This window comes from Mya arenaria, chromosome 8, assembly GCF_026914265.1.
Source record: "Mya arenaria isolate MELC-2E11 chromosome 8, ASM2691426v1".
NCBI classification, from domain to species: domain Eukaryota; kingdom Metazoa; phylum Mollusca; class Bivalvia; order Myida; family Myidae; genus Mya; species Mya arenaria.
Window position 1 is genome coordinate 70,008,836 of NC_069129.1, and position 15,199 is coordinate 70,024,034.

The 15,199-nt window shown below is 31.3% G+C and overlaps 1 protein-coding gene and 2 long non-coding RNA genes across 3 annotated transcripts in view; 1 reads left to right on the plus strand and 2 right to left on the minus strand.

The window, feature by feature from the left end:
• Positions 1-1,944: 1,944 nt before the first annotated feature.
• LOC128244954 (uncharacterized) lies at positions 1,945-4,157 on the minus strand. Its single transcript, XR_008263015.1, has 3 exons — positions 4,075-4,157; positions 3,390-3,514; positions 1,945-2,852 (listed from the first exon to the last, which is right to left on the minus strand). It is a non-coding gene; the product is annotated as an uncharacterized LOC128244954 (long non-coding RNA).
• Positions 4,158-7,059: 2,902 nt separating this feature from the next.
• Positions 7,060-15,199, plus strand: part of LOC128243150 (mitochondrial import receptor subunit TOM70-like) — a 30,318-nt gene continuing 22,178 nt past the window's right edge. The window contains exons 1-2 of the mRNA XM_052960721.1: positions 7,060-7,779; positions 9,589-9,889. Of these exons, the coding sequence (XP_052816681.1) occupies positions 9,674-9,889 (216 nt within the window). The 5' untranslated portion in view covers positions 7,060-7,779; positions 9,589-9,673. The remainder of the gene's footprint in view (positions 7,780-9,588; positions 9,890-15,199) is intronic.
• LOC128243151 (uncharacterized) lies at positions 13,099-14,148 on the minus strand. Its single transcript, XR_008262778.1, has 2 exons — positions 14,047-14,148; positions 13,099-13,467 (listed from the first exon to the last, which is right to left on the minus strand). It is a non-coding gene; the product is annotated as an uncharacterized LOC128243151 (long non-coding RNA).

Below are 15,199 nucleotides of genomic sequence, written 5' to 3' on the forward strand. Positions count from 1 at the left end.
AATAGCTCATTGAGCTAATGTTCCTTCTTATCATATACCCGACTTTAAATAAAGAGTATGTATTTTGTTGGCGCCGCACTGAAGTGCGCACCTATTATGGAATGGGAATTTATTTTAGTTAGTGGTAGGAGCGGTTTTTAAGTTGGTTGACAGTTGGGTTTTACTGTTATTTTATAATGATTAAAAAATGCAAATGGGTGGCGATTGCATGGATGTTAAAAATGCTTTTTATGGTTGAATAGATAGTCTTCAATTTATCTTCAAAACTTTATTTCGGAAGAACGACAAATAAGTTTAATAACTGTTCCCGATTCGTTTACGTTTTCCGATTGGTTACCTGAAATATCTGAAATATCATGTGCCGGAAATGTAAAATGTGTGGACCGGTAATTATGTGAATGGGAATAATTATGTTTTATGTTGTTTTGTTATGTTTACTGCATTGATTAACCATGAGGTAATCTTTTTTCTTTAATCTAATCGATATTGGAATTAAATGTTCACCTAACTTTATTATATATGTATATATGTATGGCAGTATTATTATCTATACTAATAAGTTAGAAAGGCTTTTAAAGTACATTTTGTTTTCCTTTACAGCACTAAACATTCTAGATGGGTAAAGAACCAGGGGTGCGTTTCAGATAGATTTTACGATCTGCCATTATCGTAAATTTACGATCATAATAACGACCAATTTAACGATAATCATATAGGCGTTTCAGAAACGTCTCGTAAACTCTCCGGTCGTTCAGCGTTAAAGCGAGTGACACAGTCTGAAGTAAAATGACGTCACGTCATATTAAACTGGTGAGCGCACCTGTCTTTTATTAATAATAATAATAATAATAATAATAATAATAATTATACATCCAATAATGGAATCAATTAATGTTACGATACAAACTGATTGACTATTTGCTTCTAATGCCAAACTTATATCTATAGTAGAACATTGTGTTGGAGGCAGTGGCGGCTATATATCGTGGGGGCACAATGGTCCGTGCCCCCCCCCCGTCGTTAGCGAGAAAATGAAGTTTATTTAAATCATAAATTGATACCTTTTCGGGTAAAATGCTGATACATACATAGCGTTTTTCTACGGTTGTGTACACCCCAGTTATTTATCCCTGGACCCGCCACTGGGGTGGGTGTTGAAACCATCGGAAGCCGCCTCACAATTAAATGTAAGTCGTATGCGTTGTGCTGCTTGTGGAGTATTCAAAAGGCATTTGTTCTAAGAATATGAGTAATATAATGACATCAAAATGGGTGCTTGCAAGTGACTACTATTACACAATGATGAATATGATTCTGTTTCTGCCGGGAAACCCGACTCTCCGTAGAAATTTTTGTGTAACTCTGATAAAATTGGACAACAAAATACGACTGGTTTCATGCAGGCAGCTAATTTTAAAGTTATTATTTAAAGTACGGGTATTATGACTGCCCTGAGAAGTAAATGCAAACGTGCAGCATGGTGCTGATGATGATAGTAACGATTATGCGACGACAACGACGATGATGATATAATAATAATGATGATAATAATACAAGGACTACGACGACTAAGGTGATGATAATGATGGTGGGATGACGACGACAATGATAATGCAGAGACAACGACGATGATGAATATAATGATTATAATGATGGTGATGGTACGACGACAATGATACTATTTATGATGTAACGATGATGACAATGATGATGCGTAAATGTTGTTGATGATTGATGATGGTGGTGGTGTTGGTGACGATGATGATGATGATGATGATGAATGATTCGTATTCCCAACAACTGGCATTAGTTCATATAAGGTAAAGTTCATACTTTTATGCATCAACACTTTGAGTTAGAGGTATTGCATTTGGGAAATGGTTCAAAAATATAATTTTGACTGGTTGGATATGTTGTATGAAGACAATTCATAAATCAATCTTTATTGTGTCAATCGTTGTGATAACTGTTAAATAAACAGAATATTAGATCCATTCATAATACTTGATAAAATAAACAGTTGCTGACATGATTCAAAGACTTGATACACATAATGACTAAAAGAAATATAGCTATTTTACAAGCTAGTCTCATCAAAACGCATTATTTAACAAAACAGTAGCTTAATAAGTGGTGCAGATTGTCAAAGTGGTTATATGTTCAGAGTTTCATGCAAATATTATCTACTGTTTCTATTATTTTATAACCTACACTGGAGTATACACTATATACACCAATGTGTGTTGAAAGATGTGCCAGTCAAAGTAAAATAACAACAACAACAAGTTATTTGTATTCAGAAATATCAAAACATTCACTAAATTTCTATAAAAAAGTAGTATGAACGTTTCATCAAAATTAAATCAATGGTAATATTACATGAACAACCATGGTTGTGTGTGTTTCATATATTATCATAGGATTCAATAAATGTTTCATTTAAATTTTTCCATTATAATTCAAAATTGTTTAAATGCTTGGAGGAAAATATGTACAAATGGACAGATGACACTGTATAAATATATGTTTTGGAAAATCAAATGTTAATGGCTTTTTCAATTCAAAGTCAAACTTAAAAAAAAAATCATTTCAACTTATGAGGTTAGCACAAATGCCTCACTGCCTATGAAACAGTTTGAAATTTTATGCTGTGTTGGAATATGCAATGAATTGTATTGTCTGTGTCCATATATATGTAGCTTAAAGTCTGCTTGGTCTGGTATCTCCAGTGGATGTTGGTAAGTACTGTTTTGTCACAGTATCCTTATTCACATTGGAATGCTTGGGTGAGTATCTTGAAGACTGACCATGAGCATATTCTAGATGTCTGAAACCTTGGATGACTCAGTGGCCTGAAAAAGACAAAAAGTTATAATATATTGTTTAATACAGCACAACATAATACAACAATACATTTATGTTACACCTTTTAATAGTTTACATGTTTGTATATTTTATAAAAACTATTTCTAATTTAAAAAAAAAAATGAAAATAAGTAGGGTATGTCAGAAAACATGAAACACACCATTCTGTTACCAATTTATTTCTAGTTCAATGTTTATACCTAGCTAAATATCACATATGTTATACCAGTATTAACTGCTCAAAATTTATATATAAGATGCTCAACAAGGTATTAATATAAAATTCATTGTATTATTCATAAAATTGGTTTGTGTCCTATTGAATTTTAAACTTTAAAAAGTGAGAATATAGAATATCAATTATCATCTGCACATAGCCTGTGCGTTAACTGCAGATACATAAAATGGTTTTGCAGTTAAATTACTTTAATAGTCCTTATGACAATGTGTTCATATGTTAACTATACCTACAGTATATTATATTTTATAACACAAGCATTAGATTTTATTTCCCTTTTCCATACCATTATTAAATATATGTCTAAGAGGTCTGAGGAGCACTGTGAGCATATTCCATCAAGACCATGACACTTTGTTGTCAATCTTTCATCTTAGGTTTTTGTTGTACACACAGTATCAAATGGTATGTCTGAAAAAAGAAAAGATGTATCTTTTGTCATTTGAATGCTCACATGTATACATATAGTGATACTGCAAAGTTCTACAAAGAACATATGATAACTTAGTAAAAACAATCAGCTTTTACAAGTGAAGATGAATTAAAATGATTACATTGTGACCAGATAGTGTGCATGGTATTAACCTATCAAATAAACCAACTAATTGGTTGTGACAGTGGTGTTTACAGTACAGGTATATTTACAGACTTTAATAGCACCAGATTAAGATATTTAACTATAAGGAAAAGAATGAAATGTTTATATCATGACATGATTCAATAAATGGTAACATTGTTTAATAATTCACTGACTATAATATGCCATAGAGGCCGGTAACATTACATTGAATCTGTTTATTGTGCAGGCATTTATTTATCCGAATTAAAAACCATCCGAAAAATATGAATATCAAGAAATGTTTTACAGGACATGTTACACAGCAATGAAAGCAAATCAAATTCTACATCATATTCAATGCCTAAGATGTACACAATGTCAGCGCATTGACTAAATATAACAAAAAGCTTACATCTTCTACAGTTAAAATCCTTTTTTGACAGATCGGCGGAAATAGAACATTTTCGTACTGTTTTGAGCTATTTTTAAACATTGTTTGAAAATTCCACACCAGTGAACGTGCTACATGCAATATTAAACTCTTAAATGTTGATAAAAAGTTAAAATATACTTTGATATGGAGAAAATCTTCATCCGCCATCTTGATCGTTAAGTTTACGAGTGCCTCTAGTCGGTCGTAGGTTTACGATCAGAATTGACGATAAAGCAGGTGCACGTTGCGTCTCTGAAACGGTGCCGATCGGTAATTTTGGTCGTACTACCAAAATCAGCTAACGATTGCCTTAACGATCGTCTCTGAAACGCACCCCTGAAGGGGCATAAAAACCAAATCAGCATTGACTCAGTATTGAGTATTTATCATCTGTGCACACACTACAAGTACAAACGCATGGGAACAGACCAAACTTCAAATGATGAAGAGTGAAGACTTATTGTGAAAAATTCTAAATGTAAGAATACGGGTGCAGGACGAAGTGAACCATTTCACAAGTGAACCAGTTCCTAAGTGTACCATTTCAGGACCAAGTGAACCACATATGTATTATATAGTGGCTATTGTGTGATGGCACACTGCCTGAAAGGTGATAATAACTAGTAATTATCGCCATTTGAATGCATTACTTCACACATTTGCCACACTGTTTGTTTAGCTGTTAGAAATTGAAAAGGCATGAAACTTAAGACTTTTACGTTTCATGACATTTAAAATAGTAGTTTTTTTCACTTCATGAAAGTAACATAAATACAATAGATGCATAAATATTATGATATTTATTACAAATCAATAAATTAACAACACATGTTACAGTACAAATAATTGATATAATTGAAACTATCCAAAATAAACCTTTTAAAGATATGACGAATAAGCAAATATATATGGTATTGTTCATAAGTCCATTGTGGATAATAAAGTCAAACAATTCAAAATAAATGTATTGCATAATCTTGTAGCAACAAATTTAAATTTATTTACATGGAAGTTGAAGGATTGCCCTTAATGTATTTATTGTAATGAAGTAGAAGGCTACGAACACTTTTATAAATGTCCATTTTTGACAACTTTCTGGAATGCTATACATGATATTTTTTAAAGATGTGGAATACAAAAAGAAGTTAAGGATATATAGTAATAGGTTATAAAATTGACCAAAAAGAGTATAATATTGTAAACATTGTTTTTAGTCAGATTGCCTATTGCATTTATAAGACATACTTTATTTGTGAAAGGAGATCCAAACCGATAAATATTATGTACCATTTATATAATGATTTGAAAGTTCTTCAAACTCACTTGAACAATAAAAGCAATTCAAATCGTTTTTTGAACACTTTTGTTAATGAAATCACAATATACGATTAAGGCATAATCAAATGTTTACTATTCACCTCATTTGTTAAATGATACTGTTCCACTTATATATGTATATATATTGTATGTTATGTTTGTTTTATATAAAAAAAAAATAGACGTGTTGTCATGAACTAGCAGTTCCAAATAGAAAAAAAATAATTGATATAATAAAAGTCATATGTCACTATGTTTGTTCACAGCTTCTGTAAGTGAGCTGTTTACAAACTGATAAGGCCAATTAAAATTTGAGTACAATTATCCATTAATTACACTTAAGACTTATTTGTTTTTGAGACATGATTGAGGTGTAAATAACAAACATAGAGAAGTTTTTGAACATATATTGAATAAAATTCAACAAAGTAGGATGTATTGATAATATATATTCATTATAAGGATTAAAAAAGGTATTTTGTTGTTCATTTTTCTTTTCTTTTTCAAAACATTTTTATATCAAAATACAAAATTCTAATAATTAAACACTTTGATATGATTAACAATATATTCTCATTACCTATAAATTGAATCATTTATAACCAGGAAAATAAAATCTGAAACATAATATAACATTAAGACAATATTCCCATAGATGGTTCACTACGTCTCACCAAGTGGTTCACTTAGTCCTGGTTCACTTGGGAAGTGGTTCACTTAGTCCTACATTCTAAGAATACTATTGACAATAATAAAACAAATAGACATTGATTACCTACAGATACAGTTTACATGTTATAATATTAAAAAGACAAATTAGTTGAGAACTTTCACTCTGACATTTTTGTAGGGGCATTACTGCCTACATGTACATAGTGTTCTTGTTTCTTTACATATTTTAATTTGAAAGTACATTCATTGTTTTTAAATCTGAATTCTGAGTTAGTATCATATGTAAAATTCATTTATTTGAATGATTACATTTTATGAATAAGTCCAATAAAGCTTTATCAATTTTTACAAGAAAAGGGTTGATTTTTAAGCATTTTATTAGCTATAAAAATGTATGGTTACATGACATTATGTATATTTTCTTCAAAATTGAACGGTAAACTATCATAAATTGTCTTTTAAATTGTTCATTAGACATCATAGAAAAGATTTAAAATGATTTCAGCAGGTTGTCTTATTATTAATTATTTTTTATGAATTTATAAAACTGCTTTATATTTTCAAACATCGAAAAACTGCTCTGTTCAGAAGACTCACAAGATCAATCAAAATGTTTTTTTTGCATGTGTATCAATAATGCTGTTCGGTTGAACTTATGTTTTCTGTTAACTGAAGTTTATTTCACCAGAAACTGTTGTGTTTATTTCATAAGCTCTGATAATGTCAAACAAAAATCAAATATAGACAAAATATTTACTTTTCGCTCTTTGTAGCCTTTGGAGTTTGGGGTTGGGTGAAATGAAACTTAAATAACTTTAATTCACGGTAAAATATCTTCAAAATTTGGATAAAAGTCCCATAGTGTACCTTGATAATAACTATGTTGTCGGTGAAAGCTTTTATCAAAGTGTGTATAACTTAAATACCTTAATTCATTTTAAATAATTATGGCCTTTAATATTTTTGTTTTCAAATAGATTTCCTGTTATATTGAGCTTTGTCAATTTTGTTGTTGTTTTGTATTATGTACAATTACTACTTCTATTTCTTAACTTAAATTTTTTGTCTCATTTGTCAAATTGAATTGGTACATATTTCATATAAAGTGAAAAAAACACACACTATTTTTAAAGATGCACTCTTACTCCCAAACAAGACTTATCAAAATTAATATTATTGTTTTGATTTTTCAAAATTGGTTGATAGATGTCAACAACAATGTTTCTAATGAAGGATTTTGAGTTCAATTTGCTAATAAGAATGAACATAAAACATGGTATTTCTGCCTTGTGATACTATAGAAGACCACAGTAAATCTTTTAGCAATCACCAATCATTTAATATTTGTCATGCTTTCTGCTATTATAAACAGAGTCACAAGCTTGTTATAAATCAGTAAACAATATTTCAGTAAATGCATTATTTAGTAAGTAGTTATTGTTTTATCAGTCAATTTGATGTGTGTTATAAATACAATTATATGCAGGGCTTCCATTAAAGGAAGTATATTACTCCTTAGAAATGGGTTTAAACTTTCAAAATTGATTTCTAGGAAGTACAAAAACTTCCATAATTTTGAAGAAAACCACCAAAGTAGAAAGCTTGTGTCAATATTTATTTTATGGTCACAATTTCAATCAGTCTTATGATAAAATTAAATAAAATGAGTTATTATAATATAAGTCTTTGAATTTGGTAAGTTAAAGTTACAAATTACTTGATTTTTAACATTCTAATTGAAAAATAGTGGAAAAAGATATTGTATTCGGGAGATTTTAACTTCCACTTTTCAGTGTAAAACTTCCAAAATTGATGGACAGGAAGTTTATACTTCCAGTTTCAAATTCTTAATGGAAGCTCTGTTATATGTATTGATTTCAAATAAGAGTTTCACTTTAAAGATGTTCATTTAAAGATAATGAACAGACACACAAAAAAATAGACACATTTGATACTAATTGTATGAATGATTATTGTTTAGGAAACCTCTGATTTGTTTTGGAGATATTCATAAATGGGTGTTATTCTTTGTTGTCTTCAGTTTCTTATACATTTAAGGATTTTTATAATTGCTTTTCTGGTATATATTAATTTAATGCAAATGAAAACACACTTTAAAGTAGACACATTTGATACTAATTATATAAATGATTATTGTTTACATGTACTCTGATTTGTTATGAAGATATTCATAAAGGGGTGTTCTTCATGTTATTATACATTTTGGACTTGATTTAGTATTGCTGTTCTGGTATATATTCATTTAATACACAAATAAATTATTTTAAGTGTTCAGTATCACTTTCACACATTGTTTACTATTATTTTGTGCATATTTGGCCTATTTATGCTTATATGTGCATTGTTGTATTTCAAAACCTTTGTGAAAAATAGAAACAGTTTTCTTTCATGCATAGTCTGATACATATTCAGTTTGTATGCATTATTTTTATCATATTTGAAAAATTTGCCATTGTCCTATAAGACACATGCTATTTTTGTGTTAATATCACTATCGACTAAAAACATCCATTTTCAACTGTTCTTTACCATGTAAATGGAGAAGTTAACATAATAACTCCATTGACCAGTTTTTATGCAATTTGTCCAATTTCATACATTTTAGTATTAATAAACAGCTAAAAACAAGGCATGTTATGTTATAAATGCATTTCATCTAGTAAACAATGTTCTCTTTTTATATAACAGTTCAATGATTATGTTCTATTTATGTTTGTAACTTTCATACGAAATGATAATGTTTATTAAAGTACTACAAAAATGGTTATTTCATGTCACTTTTTCATGATGAATTCCCCATATAATCAAGAAACTTATTCTTCCATTCAAGTTGTCATTCCAGCATGGTGACTTTGCCCCCTCCCCCTAAATGATTAGAACTGCAGTGTACAAGAACAATAACTCTATTTCAGCGAATTGCAAGAGTTATTCCCTTTGTTCCTTTTCCTGTCCGTAGCATAACAAGAAAACTACTTTTTGGAATTTCATTAAACATCATTCAATGGTAAAGCACAACAAGAGGAAGTGCAGTGCACAATGACTATAGCTGTATTTCAGCTAATTACAGAATTATTGCCCTTTGCCTCTTTTTCTTGACCAGAGCATTACTATCAAAATACTCATGGTATTAAAGCACCCTAATTCTGTCGTGTTCATTAATGTGCCACACCCATAATGAAATGTTCAACTTGAAACTCTACAATTTCAATGCTTTAGCCTATGTTGTTAAGCAGAATACTACAAATATTTTGAGAATTTCATGGATGCGGTTCGATGCATTTTAATATGCTTGTTGGCCTTGACATTCCTTGTTTTTCAACATATAACAAATGCATAAACTATTAAACGGCGCCCTTTGATGCTTTGCATCAATGGTCTTTCTTGTATGATAATGGCAAGCACCGAGGCGCGGCCTAGTTGCACATTTTTCTTATGCTGTGATTTTGTTTTTTATAATTTGGTAGTGTATAACCTATTTTGCAGTTTTTACAACGCAACGGCTGGTTCCCGACTTGCACTGATTTTTTTATCTAAAAACCTGGGAAAAGACTAGTACATGTGATCAATCATGGCCCCGACCAAGGAATATTCTTCGAGCTTTGAAGGCTGGGAGAGATGGCAAATCGCAGTGGCAGTAGGGGCACCAATATGTTTAGGCTTAGCGGGTTTGTGGTATTATAACCGGTCAAAGAAATCTGGGCCCTCATCAAAGGGTTCATCGAAGCCGAAAGAAGAAACTGGCGACAAGGAAAAGGTCAAACCGCCGGCGCAGTCTCCTAGCAAGGTATGCACTCAGCCTGTACGAAAGTCATTACCACATTGCAGGACACGAGACAGTACAGTCTACATTGCAGTAATGGACCAGTTTTTTGTAGACCAATTAATTTTATTGAAACTTGGCACACATTTGTGTGTTACATATCAAATCATCATTACTAGTTGACAGTGCAAATCCGAAAGGGATAAAAATCTCGAACACATGATTGACAACAGTGATCAATAATTCTATGATCTAGAGCAGTACAGAGGCTTGTCTTAGCAACACTTCCTAAGACTATTTTTTCTAAAAAAATGCCATTCGCGACTTTACGGTTTCCCATAATCCCTAGTCTAAAATAATAGACGTGTTATACGGGATTCTTCCAATCCCTAACGTCTAAACGGGAATGTGCAAAAAACGGGGGTGTTTTAAAAATATTGAAATTGTTTAAAGGGAAGTATTTTATGGTTGAAATTGATCATAGAGTTATATTCATATTTTACCATGTAAGTGAAATGTTATTTTGCACTAAACAAGCATTTTATGCATTAAAACAAGTTGTTTACCTTTCCAATAAAACGAAAGCTGACTGACACAGACAACAATTATGCGAAGGGGAACAACTCGATACAATCGTAATAGCTCGGCCTCCTCCGACAAAGCTTCGAGATAGACCTTGTTATTCAATCGTAACAACTCGGCCATGGCCGAAATGTTCCGAGTGATTTAAAACTGTGCCCTAAAGCCTTGCAGGTGCCCTTCATGTATATATCGTTATGTTTTGACAGAATGAAATGAAAAAAAAGCCGTCAAACTCATAATTATAAGTTGGATATTTATTTTTTTGTGTACGGAACTAATATAAAATAACATTATCTGGTAATATATCTTGTTTTTATGATATTTTATAGACGCTATATGCTTTAACCGGGAATCCTGATCGGAACAACTACCCACTTTTGATACTAAACAATTTGTACGTGAAGGATTTGCCATATCAAAAATCTAAAAAAAATCCGTCAACGTACAATTATTTGGACTACCATAATCCCTTGCGCGCGCATGACTTCCGGTAAAATGTGAATAAGGAAGACGCTAGCAAATTTGAAGAAATACAACAGCAGAGATGCAGTTAATCCAATCAAAGTACCGCCTTTCGATATGGTGAGAATAAATTGTATATAAATAGTTCATATTTGTAGAAGAAATCAAAGATTTAACCCATTGTACACGATCACACTCTTAATTTATTAAGTGGGTGGAGTAAATTTGCAGAGCAGATTTCGTATATGTCGAGTTGTGAATGTACGTAAATGAAATTGAATATTTATATAAAAGTTATCCTGTCACCTGTGTAGTCTTCTGAATGATTTATAACTAGTTAGTTATGTTTAAATATTATGATGGCCACCGGGCTAGTCGCATACACCCAGGCCTGGAATTAAATCGGGGTCCAGATTGTCTTAAAACCCATCCATAAATAAGTCTGTGAGTAACTTACCTTTTTTATAAAAAATATACTTTTTATGTTCCATTCCTTTCTATACAGATATGATTCAAATGTGCTGATGATACCTTCTGAGATCATTACTTTCAATGAAGAACATCACTACAATTGGTTGGGCTGCTAGATAGGTAGCAACGTGATGGACAGCTAGTGCCTGTTGATACACTATTGTTGGTTGGACATCTGTTGCTTACTGGATCGCTATATTGGATGGACCATACGTGTTGGCTGAACAATTATAAATGGTTGGACCGGAAGTGTTGGTTGGACTGCTTGTTTGACAGAATGTGTGATGACAACTAGTGTTGTTTGAATCACTGTCGGATAGACAGCTATTGTTTATCAGACAGCTATAATCAGTTGATTTACAAGTTTTGGTTGAACAACTTTCAATGGATGGACAAGAAGTGTTGGTTTGACCACAAGTGTTGGTTGGACTGCATTTAATGGATGAATATCTAGTTGAGCCTGATTTGACTGCAACGAAGTGATGATTGAACCGCTATTGTAGGTTGTCAGGTCATATTGGTTGGATTCCCATTGCTAGTACTTGTTGGATGCTAGTACTTGTTGGTTGAACTGTTTTTTGACTGTTATTATTGATATTCATACACATATAATATGTGCTAAGTATTCAACACCTTTTTTATGTTTATTATTATTATTATTATTATCATAAGAGATATTATTATTTAATAATCATATAAATATATATATAATTAAATATTTTTATGTCCTTGTACTTTATTTACGTTTAACATTTACGTTTTACAATGTGCATTATAATGTTTTATTATATAGATAATTAAATAAATATTAATATTTTAATTCTATACAACCATTTGTTTCTGTTTTGCTATAATTTGTATGAAAGTATCAGACATTTTCAACAGAAATAATAAATTTGTCATAATCCTCCCCCCCTCCCCAAAAAAAACAAACAAAAAAAACAAAAAACAAACAGAGCTCATGGTGTTCATTATATGCGGATTCTAATGAAAATGAATAAGTTGAATTGCATCATTGAATGTATGATTCTTCGTTGAATTTGATGAGATCTCCTACCAACTGACCTTGAGGGACCTGCACCTTTAAAACTGCAATCTCACAGATTAACTGATTTATCAGCTATCTTACATCACTGGTTTACAGACTTTTTTTGTCAAAACGGTCAAGATATGTAAAAATGTTCCCTGATTTTCTATCAGCAATCTAATATCACTGGTTTTCAGACATTTTTTTTTGTCAAAACAGTCAGTCTGTGAGAATGCAGCTTTAAACTTGAGCACTGTATTTACAATGATGAACAATCTTAGTTATGAAAATTTTAATACAGCAGCAGCAGATGTATTTAATCATTCAAGTCTTTAAATATTATGTAGAATCTTGCTGGACATGAGCATATTGTTTACGGAAATTTGCACGTGTACCAAGTTTAATTTAAATCTCAAGGCTGTTTGAATTTGGGCCAAGAAAATATTCGGCCTACAGTACGCTAACCACACCTAGGCTTATTGACTATAACAATACTAAAGTAACATGATAGGAAAAAGCTCGAACCAAGGGCTGCCGGTATACTAGCACAACACTCCTACAAACTAAGTGAACCGGTTGGCTAGTTATTGCCCACAAACGTTAACTCAATTCTATGTCTTTAATATTTACCATGGGAGTTAAACAGTCATTGAAATAAAAAGAACATAGACAATCATATTGATAACAACAGCATTTTTTACAATTTAATAATACCATTATATAATTAAATAACAATAAAAATTGTCCTTGGTATGAAATAATCCCTTTAAAGGTTCATTTGCCAAGGGTTAAAAACCCCCATCTTGCTTCTTTTTGAAAAATCTCTTGCTTGTTCGGCTGTTATCTTTTTCTTTAGTCCTTGCAGTCAAGGAAAGTTTTCATTCATATTGACACACTGCATTTATTTTATCTCTGCTCTTGAACCGAATTCAGTCTCTTGTGTTTTGCACAAAAATATCTTGTAAAACCACTGATATAGCTGCTATCAGATCAATGGTATTAACTGCCTACTCCTGTTCAGCATCAACTTGCCAGACTCAAACAGCCACAATGAACATCTCTGAAATTAAATAAAATAGTTATATCATCATCCAAGTGAACCAGAAAAATAAGATATAAAAGACTCTAAAGAGGCTGTTAAATCTGCACTCTCACAGATTTACCATTTTTACAACTTTTTTTATTTGTTGTCTTGCTATTTCCAAGACAAAAATAAAAAAAAAGTTGTAAAAATGGTATTTCTGTGAGAGTGCAGCTTAAAGAAAAATGTTTTTAGATATTTTTTTTTTACTTAAATATGAACATCTGTGATCCGATCTTTTTTGTCAGCAGCCGTATATCACTGGTTTTATTGCATGTTTGCATAAATGGCTCGTTCGAAGACAAAAAATAAAACAGTTGTATTTAATTTAATAACAAACCCAACAAACCACAATTTTATGCATAACAATCAATATGTATTTGAACCTTTAAGAACCGCTATGAAAGTATCTACCATTATATTTGTTATTTTACCCCACCCACTTAAATGTGTACTGAAGTTGAGTATAAACGTCGAAAACTTCATTGACATTTAAAAAACACGGTTGAAATTTATAGAAAAATATACAAACTGATGTTCCTAACATGTTTTACTCACCTATCAATCTATTTTGCCACTTATGCTCTCCTTTTCACTGGTCAACATCACACACATACATTATCGATATCTAGGGTAGACATTTACCGGAAGTCATGCGCTCGCAAAGGATTATGGGAAACCGAAACTAACCGAATTCAATGTTCTAATACTCTTAAAGATCAAAATGTAGCACATATCGGATGACATCGCATCTTTGCATCTATTATCCTTACTGTTATAAATTTGATAATTCAGACCCTAATTAATCAGAACCGAACGGGTTTTGTGTTGCGGTAAAGCCAGAGGTCCACATGATGCTTGATATATAAAAGAAATGTATTGGAAATACCAACGAAATCTTTAATTAGGACACTGATGCTAATGAAGTAGATAAGTGGGCGGATTTTAGCACTTGCAAGAAGAGAAATAGGTAGAGAGATACTAAACATTTTAAAATGAAAATTCACATAAATTAAATTCAGCTCCAGTTTTTAAAATAAATGAGAAATTAATGTTGTTTCTTGAAAAATCACAGATAGGTACTTGCTCATGTTTTTGAAAATAGCACTTTTTTCTGTATGATGAAATGGCAAATCATTAGGAGTGTTAAAACTAAGATATTAAAAGCTGAAACCCTTCAGCAAATGTTGATATTTGCTTAAATATCTTCTTTGAAGGCCATCATTTTTTACATTTTCACAGCATGTTTTCATTTTATGATCATTACATGTACGTATGTCTAAATATCGGTCTAAATATAAGAAAGTCTCTGTGATCTTGTGGTTCAGGTGTTGTAATTCTAAACTTTACCGATGTGGAATTGAACCGCATTAAAGCCAAAACATTTTTTATACTTGAACTGTATTTTTTCTGTAATTTAAATGTCATAGTGTAGAATATTGATAAAATTGTTTTCAGATGCATTATCGGGTAAACTATCTAAACCAAAATGAAAATTATTGGGTATTCAGAAAGTCAAGTGATATACAAATTTGTAATGACCTTATGCCCACTAAATTTAGATTATATATCATTTGGATATGCATACAAATAAATAAGTTTACATCACTGAAACATAATGAAACTTTAAAAACTTTAAATATTTGTACAGAAGATAACTTCAGGGCTTGAATTTAGCACTCGCACGCAAAATGCGAGCCAAAATTTGAAA